The following is a 17,214-nucleotide window of genomic DNA, read 5'->3' on the forward strand; positions in this document are numbered from 1 at the left end:
TGGGTTTTATATTTGTCTGAAAAGTGGGAAAGAACTGGTACTGTCAAAATGACCCAATGGATGATCATTAAAATAATAGAAATATATATCTAAACACTTTTTCCAGGTTCAGTGGGTAGGCATTTGTGTGAATGTTAACATGCTGCTCTGAAATACCATCTGCAGTTCGGTCCACCAAGAGAGCACAGATAATCATTGGAAAGAAAGAATAGCATCTGTAAACATGTACCTGTCCAATGTGTAATCAAACAGCAAGAAATGGCTTTGGACACAATGTTTTAAACACTGCAGACCCTTTACTGGGCTCCAGACACTTAAAATGCTGCATTGACACAGCCTCTGTAGCACTTTAGTGAAGATGATCCGATGCCGATGGGAGAGCTTCTCCTACCATTGTAGTTAATCCACCTCTGTGAGAGGTGGTAGATATGTTGATGGGAGAAACTTTCCCACCGAAGTAGCACTGTCTACAGTGGGGTGTAACTATATTGCTCAGGGGTGTGGATTTTTCACATCCCTGAGTGATGTAGTTATACCAAAATAAGTCACTAGTGTAGACGTGTCCTCAGTGATCTTCAGAAAGTAGCAATTTCCAGTAACTGATAGATAGGTTCATATCAATCAATCTCCTTCCCTTTCTCTGTAGAGATCCTGTAACTTCTGGCACTATCTCATCTTCCCCTTCTCACTCATGATCATAGGTTAAGGTTTTATTTTTGATTTAGTTATTTTCTTTATAAGAGAAGATAATGGTAATGAACGTGGATCTGGCTTCCAGTGAAGTCTCTTCTAGTTATTCTGCCACTAACTTTGGTCCAATGTAAGAAAACAATAACTGGTAATCAACAGATGTGTATCTTGAAATCATATTGATGAAAGAAAATGAAAAGAGGTAATACTATTAATATCTTGCAGAACATTTTAACACCTGTATGTGCTGTATGGATGCCTGCAAATCTTTATTCATGTGAGTAGTCCTTACTTAGATGAGGAATTCCACTGAAATCATGGGAGGAATGATAGTCATCCTGTCGTCAACCAATAAAAAGACTATGAGCTGTTAATGTGATGCAGCTATGAAAAAGGCTAATGCAGTCTTAGGATGCACCAGACGAAGTATTTCCAGAAGAGATAGGGAAGTGTTAGTACCATTATACAAGGCACTGGTGAGACCTCATATGGAATACTGTGTGCAGTTCTGGTCTCCCATGTTTAAGAAAGATGAATTCAAACTAGAACAGGTGCAAAGAAGGGCTATGATGATGATCAGAGGAATGGAAAACCTACCTTATGAGAGGAGACTCAAAGAGCTTGGCTTGTTTAGCCTAACCAAAAGAAGGCTGAGGGGAGATATGATTGTTCTCTATAAATACATCAGAGGGATAAATACCAGGGAGAGAGGAGAGTCCCTTCTGACCTTAAAAATCTATAAATCTACGAGACTTTTGGTAAAGATGCTGGACTGGCACTCAAGAGATATGCCTTTGATTCTCAGCTCTGTGGTTGAATTTCTGTGTGACTTTGCCAAGTCACTTGGGCCTTGATCCCGAAAACACTCACATGCTTAACTTTCAGCAAAGCTTGAAGATAATGAGACTACTAATGTGCCTAATTCAGCGCAGTGTTGTGACGATGCATTAATTAAAGGTGCTACAGGTATTGGGGGCCAAATGAGTTTGAAGATAGACAGACTTCTTGTATGAGTAAAAGTTTTCAGAATCAGGTCTTTAAAGTAGTTTGGGTTAGATAGATAGGGATTCTGGGGAAAATATATTGAGGTGGGAATCAGATAAGGATATGTGAAAGTTAATCTCTTGTATTCCATAAAAGAAGAAAATAATTTATTTTATTTATTTTATTCATTTATTTTCAGGAGATCATTTATATATAAAGTAGTTAATCTACAGACACCAAGCAATAAATCCTTTAGCTCAGATTTAATAAAATAGGTATTCAGTTTGAGAAGATTTTTGGTATTCATAACAAATATTGTACATGGGTGAAAAAGTTAGAAGTCTCTCAGAAAATGCCCAAAATGGAAGTAATATGGTTCATCAACTGTTCAGGTACTGCAGCATTGGGCCCAGTATAAATCTATAGAGAATTGGCCTGGGGAAGGAATTGCTGGATACTTAAGGACAACATCCTTTTAGTATGTTCAATTCCAGGTCAGTAGTCAATGCACCGGAACATTAGTTATGCCTCCTGAAGTTAAAAGAACTTAAAAAGCCAATTGCAAACCATTCAGTTTTCAGGTGAACTAGTCCAGATAATGTCTTTTGGAGGCTGCAGGAATGTAAAAAGTATAATATTAATAAGCAGTGTAAAAACACTGGCTTCAGCAAGAATTGAAGGGAGCTCAGTTCATCTCAGGAGGCCCTCAGCACCTTCTATGCTCAAACACTTACGTGTAAGAGAAATATCATATATGAGAATACATACCTTGTACAAACTTTAATTATTTCTATTTTAAATGGATTATTTTGATAAGCTTTAAAGTAACTTGCTGCTCTACAGTGGGAATTCCAGACACAAGCTGTGTAACCTTTGACACAGTTTTACAAGATGATAATTGCCACATTGTTTTGTTTGCAAGGGAAGATGGCGACATCTGTCATGAGATGTCCATATTAATTTTTAGTATTGCTGATGGATGCATGTTGAGTGGTTGGTGTTTCTCTGAGGGTCTTCTGCAACTCATTATTTTTATAGGACGTTTAGGGCTCTTTCCCCTACAAGTTTCCCCCTAGGGGCAGATGTTAGTGTCACCCTAAAAGGAATGGGGGCTATGGCAACTACCTCAAAACCAGGCTTGTGCCTTTTTTTATGTTGGGGTCACAAGCCCACAGTGCATATGGTGTGTAACAATGAGTATTTTTAAAAAATGCTTCCTTAAGTGGGACTTGAGGGAGACCGATGCTTCTGATTCCTGAGGCCAGCCTCCTGAGGGGAAAGGGAAAGCAACAATGAACAAGTTATGCCAGTCTCTGACAAGTCTCCCACCACCTGAAAGGCCCCACTAACATGAAGCACTGTTAGAGCGCCACCACCATATGGTTTCTTGATCGTCACTCCAGATCCAGCTCCTACACCATGTGAATCAATAGCTGAAGAGAGAACCCTTATTATTTTAAGTATATTATTTATCCTTTTTGCTATTTTTGTCCTTCATTTTATTAATGTAGACACATCCCAACCTTTTATTAATTTAGGACTTGGAAAGGTGGTTGTCTGCATGCATATGTGTATGAGCACTAGTAAAGTCCACACAGGAAAGGCACCAGTAAGAAAGTTTCCCAGGAATAAACAGACTTCATAAAAATACTTGCTACAAGTGTTCTTCAGTCTGTGCAAGCATCCAAAAAACCTTTTAAATTGTCAGTTGTAAACTGTTAAATAAGATTTGTTAAACTTCTGTTCATCAAAGGGTCCTATTAAGGCTTCCATTGTCAGTATTGGAGGGAATGAAAAGGGTTAGCCATCACATTGCAGTAAAATCCACTTAAGCTTTCACTGGCTGTGAGGTTGTGATTTAAGACATTCAATTACAATTTGGTTTTAATAATAAATATAAAACCAGTTAGTTTTTGATAGTAGTGCCATGGGGAAAGTTCTCTAATTTGGTTTTGGGACTTATAAGGATTGATTATATGCTGTATTAATTTGATGATTTGACTAAACTGATGATTTAATTCTAATCCAATCTTACTCTAATCCAATCTAATCCGATTTTACCTTAATTGTGACTTGATGACTGTATTGATTAATTCTAAGTTTAGGAGTGTTAACAGTTTACTTATAGTGATATTTTAAATTTTATTTATTAACATTCATAAAATGTCATATTTCCTCAATAAGAAATATGGCCCAGAACCTTTCAGAATCAGCTGGGAACCTAATCAGCTCCCTTTAAATTAACCTTTGGTTCTCACATAAGTGTTATCATGAACAGGAAAATCTTGTTGGCGACGCTAGGCTCTGATGGAAATATTTGTGCATGTTAATGTGTCCCTGTGTCAGTATTGCATCAATAACATGGATGGCAAGGAAATGTGAAGTACCTTTTGATTAACTCACGTCAATAATCTTCTTTTGTCTCTGATTAAACATGATGATTGCTTTATTTCAACCTAAATTGTCCCCTTTAGACCCATGTGATCAAACCCTCAGTACTGGTTGAATGGATCTTTTCTTTTTGTTCTCATGAAATGGTAGCAAGCAAATTACACAAAGGTTAAGGCCACTGAGTAGATTTAAAAGAGAAGCATGACAGCTTTTCGCAGTAAGAGCAATCCTGCTCATCACAGTTGAAATGATCAATTAATAATTCATAACAATTAACTGAGTTATATGCTTCCTCTTCAATATGTTTCCAAACACGAATAGATTAAATGGTAATTGCTTTATGTTCTATTTCATGTGCCTAATAAAAGTTTATCTTTTGGAGCTTAATTTGTATCTCCTTTTGATCTACTCCTGAATGCAATATACTATATTAAAATATTTATTATTAATCTATCAAATATTAACCGTTTAAAAATTATACCGACTAAAGAAAACAAATAGGATACTTTAACTTTTTTATGAATTTCTTAATATTTAGATGTACAGAAAACTTCCATAATACACTGCCAACAAAAACTGATGAACCAAAAAATTGTATGCACACTCTTTAAAGAGTGCTGCTTTGAAATGCATTGCTATTATATCCCTCAGCATTATTTATTTTGGCTCTTTACAGATACAGTAGAAACTCAGTTACGAACACTCTGGGAATGGAGGTTGTTCGTAACTCTGAAATGTTCATATTTCTGAACAAAACGCTATGGTGGTTCTTTCAAAAGTTTACAGCTGAACACTGACTTACTACGCTTTTACTATGCAGAACAAAAATGCTGCTTTCCCTTTATTTTTTAGTAGTTTATGTTTAACATAATACTGTACTGTATTTTCCCCCCCCTTTTTTTTGTCTGCTGCTGTGGCTGCCTGATTGTGTACTTCCAGTTCCAAATGAGGAGTGTGGTTGACTGCTCAGTTTGTAACTCTGGTGTTTGTAACTCTGAAGTTCTACTGCAATGCTATGTATGTATTCGATAAAAGGTTAATAACTTCCCATCTGTACAATATATTTCCTGCAGCACTGCCTATTTTTATTAAATTAGTATTTTATCTTTTTTCAGTGGTTAGGTCTTTGTGAGCCTCCCTATTTTTCGCATTTTGCTTCTCTACCACTTAAAACAGATGGAGTTAGTTTGCTCAAAATTCCAATAGCTAGCTTGGCAGCTGCCAATATTGATAACCATATGGTGGAATCTGGAAAAAATAGTTGCTATCCTAAAAAGGCTGAAAGGCCTGAAAGTGGACACCTTTGTGAAGGCAATTGCAGTAGAAAAAAACATAATACCATGATGGTAGGGGAGCTTCTTTCCTTTCTTAAATGGCCAGATTGGTGCTGTGGTTTTATAAATGCTGTTCATGTATAATATGCTCTGATTTTGGGGGAAAACACACCAGGTGATCACACTAGCCCTTTTAAAAGGAGAGGTTTCAGAGTAACAGCTGTGTTAGTCTGTATTCGCAAAAAGAAAAGGAGTACTTGTGGCACCTTAGAGACTAACCAATTTATTTGAGCATAAGCTTTCGTGAGCTACAGCTCACTTCATCGGATGCATACTGTGGAAAGTATAGAAGATCTTTTTATACACACAAAGCATGAAAAAATGGGGCGGGGGGAGAGAAAACCTTTTGTAGTGGTAAACACCCATTTCTTCATGCTTTATGTGTATAAAAAGATCTTCTATACTTTCCACAGTATGCATCCGATGAAGTGAGCTGTAGCTCACGAAAGCTTATGCTCAAATAAATTGGTTAGTCTCTAAGGTGCCACAAGTACTCCTTTTCTTTTTAAAAGGAGAGTTATTGCCCACTAGAACCCAGTGGCCTAGTAGTGTGATGCTAACTCTTTACTCTATTCCCTCTCCAGTTGTTTGTGGGCTGTCATCTTCCTGGGACTTTCTTCGAAATGCCCGTAGATGTCACTAGCTGATGACCATTGTGTTTACAACCAATGTCTTGGTCATGCGCTGTTATGGAAACCTTTCCTCCATGGAGAGGCGCAGACACAATTCCCCCCAGTGCCCATCAATGCCACTTTCTCTGTAGGTCAGAGAAGATTGCTAACTAACTCACTGTAGAGTGGAAAATGCTGTTTCGGCATCACTCCTTAGCCTATGCCAGCACTACTAATGCTATCAATATCTATCCATTGACTTCATTACATTCTATGCTGCAATCTCAACATTTGGAGCATCCTCTCACCTTCTTCATGCTAACCACACGCCCTTTCCCTCGTCAAATCAAATCCCACACTAAAACCTACTTTTGTTATGAAACCATGCTTTGACCTGAGTGTTTTTGTCTCTTATATTTTGTTGCAACTGTATGGTTATCCCACATATCATATTTGCCTGAACCAATGTACTCATCAAGGTATGGATCTTGTCTTTTCTGACTTTAAAGATCCACAATGATAGGAGGCTATATGGAATTATGAGGCATATTTTCTGCTGGTAAACTGATATACCTCCACTGAAGTCAATAGAACTACATTGATTTATACCAGATGAGAATCTGACCCAATAACTCTGTGGGGATTTATAATTTTGTTTGTTCTTGGATTGCACATCCTTACATGTTTCAATAACAATATTCCTATTGCCCTTTATAGGACATCAGTGTGATTCTGGATTGATTTCAGTCAAGTTACTCTGAATTTACACTGGTGCAATTTGGTCTGGCATATTCAAAGCACTACCTAATTAACCACCACAACAGCCTTGTGAGGTAGGTTAGTAAATATTATCTCCATCAGAATAGATGGAGAAACTGAAGTAGGGAGGGTGGGTAAGTGACTTGCCCAAGGTACACAGCAAGACTATGCCAGAACTGCATTAGAAATTAAGGCTTCCTGATTCTGAATTCTGTGTTGCTTCCTCTTGAGTACACTTCCTCATATGTATAAGATTCATGTGTATGTATTTAGGGTGATGTACAATGTGCATCTTCCTACACATATAATCTATGTTAAGTATCCCTGCAGGCAAGATTTCTACAGGATAACTGCATTTATTTATTTTAACTATTTAGAAAGAACAGAAGGCTGTAATATGTCTTTTAAGAATGACATTTTTGGAAGTTCTCAGTAGCAAAAGATTTTTTGTTGAATTGCAAATGTTAACTTCCTACAAGCAATGTTTATATAATTCATTGGCTCATGATTTCATGTTTGATTTTCTCTGGAAATTCATCCTGCATGATGATTTTCATAAAATGCTTTAGCTGCTAACATTTGTAACTCATGGGAAAATTCAGACAATAAAAGAAGCTTATTTACATTTAAATAATCAGGTAATATATAGAAGGCAGAACAACCTAGCATTCTATGGAATGATATAAGTTCAATCCACAAAACAGATGCAAGCAGTTTGAAAAGTTCAGAGATGAGAATTTAATTGTAATCCTCTGCCTGCTTTAATGAAAATTATTAAAGAATGGAAAAGGGGAAAAAAATCAAAGAATATATGAAATGGCTACTTACTGTAATTGTGGTTCTTCAAGGTGTGATGCAGATATGTATTCCAGTTAGGTATGTGTGTGTCCCGCACACCAGAGCCCGAGACTTTTGCCTAGCAGTATCCGTAGATGGGTAGCCTTCACATCTTGTGTGTATCGCCTCTTTCTTGACTATATGAGGCAGCACTGCCTTCCTCCCTCCCCACCCCCCCTCAGTTCCTTCACATTGAACATCCAGGGGAAGGCTCCGATGCAGAGGGGTGAAGGGCAGGTCATGCATCACATTTCAAAGAACCACAGTTACAGTGAGTAACTGTTTCTTCTTCTTCAAGTAGATGCAGATGTGTATTCCAGGTAGGTGACTCACTAGCAGTACCCTCTGTTGGAGTGGGACTCGGAGTCTATGTGAGTAGGGATCGCAGGACCACTTCTCTAACATTAGTGTCCGTTCTGGAAGAAGCAATGATTGCGTAAACCTTTCTATGGACAACCATGTGGTAGCCCTGCAAATGTCCAATATGGAAGTGTCATTGAGGAATGTTACCAATGTAGCCTGTGCTCTCATTGAAATGAGCTAGTATCTTCTGAGGAGGCATAGCTGACACTATCTCATACACCGTCTTGATTTAAGACGTTATTCATCTAGAGATGGTCTGCGCAGAGACTGTTTGTCCTTTCATGTGGTCCGCATGTGATTCGTGCTTTGCCTTGCCTGTTCGCAACTGTTCAGTCCTGTTCAGATAAAAGGCTAGGAAGCATCTAACGTTGCTTCTTTGGAGAGGAATGCAGCTTAGGGAAATACACCGCTTGGTTCAAATGAAACTGAGAGACCATCTTGGATAAGAACTTGGGCTGTAACTGGAATGTTACCTTGTCCTTGGAGAGCATGTAAGGAGGCCCTTCCTTCAAGTGCCTGCAACTCACCCACCCTCCTAGCAGAAGCAATGCCTATGAAGATTGTAGTTTTTTGAGACAGGAGGGCCAGTGGACAGGATACAAGGGGCTCGAATGGAGGCCCCATTAGAGCTGTGAAAACCGTGTTCAGGTCTCACAAAAGGACTGGCTCTTGGACCAAAGGATGCAAGCAAAGAAGTCCTTTCAGAAATCTTGTCACTGTGGCATTGGAAAAAACTGATTTCTTTGGATAGGAGGATGAAATGCTGATACTGCTGCCAACCCCGATTTCTGAAGGTATATTAGGTACTCCAAGATGTCCTGGATTGAAGTTCCAGCCAGATAGGCCCCGTGGGCCAAGGACCACACTGAGAACCTCTTCCACTTACTCAAGTAGGCCATCCTATTGGAAGGCTTCCTACTGTTAAGTAGGAACAGTTCATCTGCCTCCAAGCAATGCCCTTCTTCATTCAGCCATGCAGTAGCCACTCCATAAAGTGCAGGGAGCTGATCACCAGATTCAGGGTGTGGCTGTAATCCTGTGTGAGGAGGTCAGGAAGAAGAGGAAGCAGTATGGAAGGATGAATTGACAGGGCAAGGAGGCCCCAGAACCAGCTATCATGCCACATCGGGGCGATCCACCTTGAACTTGGTGATGACCTGGAGAATGATTGGGATAGGAGGGGAGGTGTACAGCAGCGTTGACTGCCAGCTGCAGTGGAAAGCATTTGGAGATGGAGCCCAGGCTGAGCATTCCCATTAAAGCAGAATAGGCAACACTTCTTGTTTTCCCTGGTCGCAAATACCCCAATCGCGGGAATGTCCCATGCTGCAAAAACAATCCTCCTTCAGGAGCCATTCTGTGGGCGATCTGTGGCCTGTTCAAGCAGATGCCGCTTGAGGTGAAGGTCCCGCGCCCCCTGAGACCTCTTTTTGAATGATAGACAGATCAAACAACACTCTTTAAGGTAAGCTTTACCAAGGCAGAGCAAGCATCTTGTGTAGGAGTTGGGAATTGCCACTCCACAGGAAGGGCAATGCTTGGACCCCGGTGAGGGCATCACTCCCGCTAACACTACTCTCTCTCTCTCTTTTTAAACTAACACTAATTACTATTAACTATGTACAATGAACTAGGCTAAGAAGGATGAATGAGAGGTTGTGAGAGAACAACCACACTGAGCTCTGACTCCAGCTGATGGGTGCTGAGAAGGAACTGAGAGGGGTTAGGGCAGCCCTGCCTCATATAGTCAGGGGAAGGGCTATAGACACAAGGCACCCCTCTACAGGTACTGCTAGGCAAAATCTCCGGATCCAGAGGCACACACACCTACCCGGAATACACGTCTGTATTCTACTCGAATACATCTACTCGAAGAAGAATTAGAGTTTAACATTAGATATCTGACTGAAAACTCACACGTCTGAAAGGAATGTTATGCTTGCTAATTGTTTAAGATTTGTACTGTTAAATCAACAGATGATAAAACAGAGCTGATCCAATACTTCACAACAGTAATGTGTTCAATGAACTTAGGTTCTCAGTCTGTAATCAGATCTACAGAGGGGGACCTCTACACCTCCCCAAAACCCCCCTTGGGCTCAGTGACGAGTCAAGGATCTGCTTGCCAGGATCTCATTGCAGTAGCTGCTTTACCTGCTTACAGAATATCTGCGAGCAGATTGCTGGGATTTTTTTAAACTGTATCCATTGTTTGATTTTTATCTGACTTTTTCAAACTCTTTTTTTGTAACTCCGCGAGTTGATCAAACTGTGTTAATAAGCTGTCCCTGGTGGAAAGAATCACTACCAAAGTATTCTTTCTGTTACCTGATTGCAAACATTTCCAGCATAACTCCTTGCATTAGGAAAATTAAGAACTGGTTTCTGTAAATATTCCTGCATATATCAAGTAAAATCTCTTGAAATGTTATGGTAATGGAACACAAAAGAGGTGAGAATATGGCAAAAGAAATATATGTAGAAACTTAATGTGGAAAATACTCTTTATTAGTCACTCAGCTTTAATTTTAAAACTGACATTGCTTTTGTCTAGATGTAGATGTGTCCCCACTCTGATTCAGGCTCCTCTTATCACATGTCATTAAGAACCCACTCTGGACTGGTCCCTAATGTGCAAAGATGTGGTTGGTCTTCTTGCTTTTTATTTATTTATGTATTCATTTATTTATTTAATTCCTAAAATTGCAAAATAAAAAAAAGGATCTCTGATAATCTGGGTCACTTTCTCAAACTCTAAACAAGCTTAAGGGCTAGATTGTTTTTCATCCATTTCCTAGACTTTGGGGGAGAAGAGTGAGAGAAAGAGGGGAGGTTGTGCATTTGTGTGTGTGCGCGCATGCCTGAGATAGAAATGGGTGATTGGCACATAGCGGTCACATCAGCTGCACCCTGTTTATTCAGTACAGTAAGCATTCTCCCTGCACCAGCACACCTCAGTTAGATGTTATGTCTGTGTGGTGGAAGCCCTGAACTCTGAGGTTACTGCTGCTAATGTTAGTACTTATGATCTGGAAGGCAAGGACCAAGATTTTACCTGGCCCCTCTATTAACAGGGATGCAAGGGGTGAGCTACGTGTCTTTCTGCCTTCTTCTGACTTGTGTCCATGCAGTACTAAGAACAATTTGGGCCTTAATGTATAAAAAATATTGCAGCACCTTGGTCCATAAAACAGAATAGGTCTTTGCATATAATATTTTAATGTAGTGGATTAACAACTCTGGAACATTATCCACTTGGAATGTATAATAATGTTTTTTAATACTTAAAATCTATCTGCATAATTTAAATCTACACTATGAACTGACATGACATAGAATATGGATTTGTGTGATAGCATGTCAAATTTCTGGTTCCAGTGGGTCAATACTACACACTGGGAAAGCTCCCTAAACATAAATATGCCTAATTTTGTAAATAAGCCATATTTTTTTAAAAAAGGAAAAAGTCCCATTATATATTTCTGTAGCATCATGGCTCGGAGAAAGCTGTTACAGGGAATTAGATAAACACCACCCTTGGTGTGCTCAGGCAAATAATCCCTCCAGACTCTTGATAATGCAGTGCAGCGATTTTGGTTTTCATGTAATTTTCTAGAAGAAAATGGTAAACAAAATCTTCCAGACAGAAATTAATTGGAAAAAAAATGGACCAATTGCAAAAGCAACTAGATCATGGACTCCTCTGCTGCACATTGAAATATCAGACAGCGGATTTTAATCCAGCCTATAACCCTGACAACTGCATTCAGAAACAAGTTTCTTCTGATTTTTGAATAGATTAGCAGTGCTATTTGTTTCCTTTGTGTCAAGTAAAGAAACTTATTAAATATCCCTTGCTGTGTTTTAACTTTCTGAATATATCAGTCTTCTAGTGTTTTAACTAGATATCCTGCAAAATATTTGCAAGAACTTTGATTCAACAAAATGTAGTTTAACTACATATTACACACAAAAAACACTATGAAGAAGTCTATTCTGACCAAGGCCATGAGACAGTGAACAAAGCATGAATTGACAGCAGTATTCACAGTACATATAAATGTGTAACTAGTAGATAAGGGAACAGTAGAGTAGTGATTAATGTGTAACGGATGGCAGATGTGTGGCACGTGATCAGTTCATGATTTGTATGGAGTATGGTGCCCAGAAATTAATGAACCAATCACAGAGTGCATGACATGATGTAAAGTAAAATGGGCATACGGCATTCTCTTTTGGGAATGTGTATATAATTAGATTAATGATTATGTACTTTGGATTTGTGGCAACCCCTGTGCTAGTAGAGTCTGATCAACTCAGTGTAGTTTTACTATATGACAGTAAAGAAACCTAAATGACTAGTTCAGAGTCGAGCTGAGTTGCTGGAGGTTAAGGTATTGGCGGAAATGCCAACACTATGTTAAAAGAAAATTGAGGTTGCAAACTCAGGCACTCAGAGGGTAGGAAATGCCAGAATTAAGGTTGCCTGTTTAATCCTAATACTGCCTCTTGGGCATGTGCATTATGATACATCTTTAATTACATGATCACATAATGTTTTTTTCCACAGGACGGGCACTGCTCATTTAGGGCTTGTCTACACTTGAAATGCTGCAGCAGCAGTTGCATTGCTATAGCACTTCACTGTAGACACTGCCTTTACCGAAGGGAGGGGTTCTGCCGTCGCTGTAGTTAATCCAGCTGCCCAAGAGGCAGTAGTACTGTCTATATCGAGGGTTAGGTCAGAATACCTACGTCTCTCAGAGGTGTGGATTTTTCACATCCCTGAGAGAGACAGCTATGCCAATGTAAGTTTTTTGTGTAGAACAGGTTTCAGAGAGGCAGCTGTGTTAGTCTGTATCCGCAAAAAGAAAAGGAGTACTTGTGGCACCTTAGAGACTAACCAATTTATTTGCGCATAAGCTTTCGTGAGCTACAGCTCACTTCATCGGATGCATGATGAAGTGAGCTGTAGCTCACGAAAGCTTATGCTCAAATAAATTTGTTAGTCTCTAAGGTGCTACAAGTACTCCTTTTCTTTTAGTGTAGAACATCAATTCAATAGTTTTGTTTTCTCCTTGTTGTTCAGCATTTGGCCTCATGCTTTATTTGCTGCATTAACTATTCCAATCCTGTTCTGAACACAGAACATAATAAAGGCCTTACTGGGTGAAACCAATGGTCCATCTAGCCCAGTATCCTGTCTTCCAATAGTGGCCAATGCCAGGTGCTTCAAAGGGAATGAACAGAATGGGGCAATTATCAAGTGATCCACCCACTCCCAGCATCCGGCAGTCAGAGGCTCAGGGACACCCAGAGCATGGGATTGCATCCCTGACCATCTTAGCAAATAGCCATTGATGTGCCTGTCCACAATGACCTTATCTAATTCTTTTTTTGAACCCAGTAATAGTTTTGGCCTTCACAGCATTCCCTACAAATGAGTTCCACAGGTTGACTTGTGTGAAGAAGTACTTCCTTTTGTTTATTATGACTAATTTCCTGATTTCTTGTGTTATTTAAAGCAGTAAATAACACTTCCCTATTTACTTTCTCCACACCATTCATGATTTTATAGACCTCTGTCCTATCCTCTCTTCCACACCGAACAGTCCCAGTCTTTTGAAGTCTCTCTTCAAAGCTTCACAAATATTATTGAATTTATTTTCATGGCAGCCCTGTGAGATAACGGAATTGTATTATCCCTGTTTTACAGATGTGAAACAGAGCCACAGAAAGACTAAGGTCAGAAATATCCGCTAATTTTGGGTGCCCAATTTGAGATGCCTAGAACCTTCTTTTTCATTATATAGCTCTTTATGTGTTCAAAGCACAACTCCCCACTGACTTCAGCTGTAGCTGTGAGTGCTCACACTTCTGCAAATCAGGCCCCAGGGTCTCAGGACAAGCACTCAGGAAATAAGGTATACACAATTACGGACCATCTGAGAAAAGTTTGATATGAATGACTTGACTAAAATCACATAAGCATTCCAGCAGAGGCAGGGAGATAATTCATTTCACCAGGGCAGCTGTCAACTGCTTTAATCATGAGATCATTTTTTCTCTTATTGAAGTCCCCCCTGGCTCATTCACTATACACCTTCTAATGTCTGCAACAAATTAAGCATGGGTTGAACAGCCTCCTTTCCTTCCCTCCTGTATCATTTCTGGAGCAAGTCCATCCTGTGCACTGAGTAAGGCAGGGATCCTGTGGAAAAATAGTATGTGATCACATAATTAAAGTCTGTATGATAATGTGTATGCAGAAGGGGGGCAAATTAAGTTTTTGAGTGCTTGACTGTGCAGCCTCAGTTTTCCTTTAATGTAGTTTATTGGGCCTAATTTCCTAGGTTTTCAAAAAAAGCAAACTGAGAAAATAGAAATTCCATCATGTGGCACAATATTGACACTCAGATGATTCATCAAGCAGGTTTGTACCTTTCGATTCACTGCACAGACCTCTGGCACTTGAGCTAAAGGAGTAATTGAAAGCAGTAGGAGGTTGTCATAATCTATGTGAACCAGCACTAGAGGGATGAGGCAATTGAGCTCTTACATAGTTCATAGCCTGATAGTTAGGGAACTGGGTGAGGATGCAGGAGACGCAGGTTCAAGTCCCTACTCTGATTGATTCTCTGCAGGCATTTTTTCCCTCACGGACCACTCTGAATCAGGCAGAGCAGGGACTTGAACCAGGGCATGGGGACACACACTGCTTCCCAAATCAAAAACCTCAGGTTTCAGTCTCAAAATGGACAATTCAACACAATTCTGATTTCCTTAAAAGCATTTGAAAAATTTTGTTTTAGTGCCAGTGAGGAAGGAAACCAAATTTCAAAACTTTGAAAGTTTCTGTCAAATATGTTTGCATAAACCAGTTATTGAATAATAAACATGTTAAAATCAAATCTGTGTGTGTATAATTCACAGATGTAGAAACAGGCCAAATTAATTGAATAAAATGTTTACTGTGAATAGGTCATTCATCTCTAGAGACTGCCTGTGGCAAACCTTCAGTAGCTGAAACGTTCTATTTCAGGAATTATAGTTTTCCTACCTGCAATTCCTGATAGTTTTTCAAGTTCCTTGCTTTGGAACTGTTGTCTGCTTATTTGAAGGCCAAGGTCTCTCTCCCTCTCCTCAGCGCTCCCCTCCCCCGCTAGTTGTATTTTAGGAGGCAGTGAAGTAATCTTAGGATATATCATTTGTATTTGGTTTTAGAGTATTTTAGAATCTGTAGCTAAAACACTATGCCAGTAATTCTTCTTCTTTTCATCTTTCACGAGTTTCAGATCTTACTAACCAGGAGCAACTGTTTCTTGCAGAAACTGTCTCTTGTATGTGTGTGTGATTAGGACACAAGTGCTGAGAATCAGGGAGAGAAGGTGAAAGAAACAAATAAAAGGATGTTCAAGGGTTTGTAGAATTAAATCCTCAAAAGTAGTAGTTATAGAGATTAGAATATTAAGGATCTGATACAAAGAATCCAGCAACAGCACGCTAGCCCAATATGTAATGGTGTGGCATTTTCTTGTGTTATCTAGAAAAGAAACTTGGTGTACAGCTAAATATTGATCATAATCTGCTACTAAAAGTTAATATTAAATGCTGTTTTTGTCCCATTTTAAATGAAATTAAAATCTTTAGATTTATTAACTCTGGTTTAGACTGTATTTTTCGTTTACTAAGTAATGAGTTAGTACGCTGTTCTATATATATACTATATGGATGTAATTTAATTTATGAACTCACATTTTTAAGTTACTCAAAAAGGCTGAAGTTCAGTCATAGAAATATGTTAATACACTTAGATATCACCTTTTGTCTTTCAGTCAGAATTTTTAAGTTTGGAAAGTTGCACTTGTGGTTTAGCTCACACAAATTAATTGATAGCGGGCAAGACACACAGATCTGCATATTTCAGTACAAGCTCCTCCAGGCATTAGCAGAGAAAAGGGGAGAGGGCACTAAAAGCATAATGAAATAAATGGACTGCACAGTCAATTTACTGCCCTCATTTGGGAGTATCCATAAAGGTTCAGGGAGTGAGGCATTTTTAAAGCTTGTAAAAGTTTTGCTCTTTTTCAACTCTAAGTAACTGCACATGCTGGGATACAGAAGCACAGGCAGCAAAGGTGCAGGAAAAGGGCAGCTCTCAGTTACTTACGTTGACAGCCTAGGCTGTGCCAGATATATCCCAGCAGACACTTATCACATTTACGCCCTGATGTTCCCTCCTTACACTCACAGAATCCTGTGTCATTACAGCGGTCACGGACAGAGCCAAAAGGGTTACAATTACAGTCTGCAGAAACAAGACAACACACATACGCTGGCCATAATTCAAACAATAGCAATAAAGGAAGCAATTCTAGTGTTTAAAAGTAAAGGAAGACTGTCTATTAGTGACATGTGGAGGAGAGAGAATAATTACCACAGGTCCACTTTTCATTTGTTTGGTCGCTTTAAGAGCAGACCTCTGTCTGATTATGTGAGGGGAAAAATAAACAGAAAAGATGTAGAGTAAAAAGATAACTGATCATAATGGAGATTCCATTTTAGTAAGGAGGTTTTGGATAGTTGAACGAACATAATGAAAGATTTGTATAGCAAGGATAAATCAATATGCCATCAGGATGAAATCTGTTTTAAATGATTAAAATAGGTGTAGCTGTATCACTCAATACTTTGAGTTCTGCTGAACATTTTAAAAGTGCTACATAATGCACTTTACTTATTTCCAAGATAGTCTTCCCTCTATGTTTAGGAGTACTATGTTAATTATGTAGGTACTTGCCATTGTAGTGATGAGAATTTACAATGCACCTTTCACATATTCCAAAACAACCCTGAGGTGGGGAGCAAAATACTCCAAGACTTGGTCAGTACTGACTTTAAGCTGTCCTTTTCATTTCACCTCTTTTCTTCCACTCCCATGGGGAGGTGGATGTGAGAATGGAAGATCCCGATGCACTCCAGCACCCAAATGCCTGACCCTGACCAAAGACGGTAGTAAATGTTGGTGGTTTGAGTTGACCCCTTTATCTTCCACAACCTTTAGTCTAGGGAAGTATGTCTTCTTCTCTTGAACCACAAATCTCTCTCTTTAACACCATCACAAATTCAGTGCTCAGCTCTGGGCTCCAGGGCAGGTGAGATCCCTTCAAAGAAGGAAGATCGTTGACAGCAGTGTTGAGTTTTCTGCTACTGCTATGGATCAGCTGTCTATTTTCTCTAAGCCT

General features: G+C 39.2%; 1 protein-coding gene across 5 annotated transcripts in view; it reads right to left on the reverse strand.

Moving 5' to 3' along the window:
* The window catches only part of NTNG1 (netrin G1), a 210,621-nt gene that overhangs the window by 25,790 nt on the left and 167,617 nt on the right, over nt 1-17,214 (reverse strand). Inside the window, exon 9 of one of the 5 annotated variants that reach the window (XM_084637070.1) lies at nt 16,140-16,277. The exons of the other annotated variants lie outside the window; for them this stretch is intronic. Within the exon in view, the coding sequence (XP_084493196.1) occupies nt 16,140-16,277 (138 nt within the window). The remainder of the gene's footprint in view (nt 1-16,139; nt 16,278-17,214) is intronic. 5 annotated transcript variants of the gene reach the window in all.

This window comes from Lepidochelys olivacea, assembly GCF_965140295.1.
Source record: "Lepidochelys olivacea isolate rLepOli2 genome assembly, chromosome: 8".
Classification (NCBI taxonomy): Eukaryota; Metazoa; Chordata; order Testudines; family Cheloniidae; genus Lepidochelys; species Lepidochelys olivacea.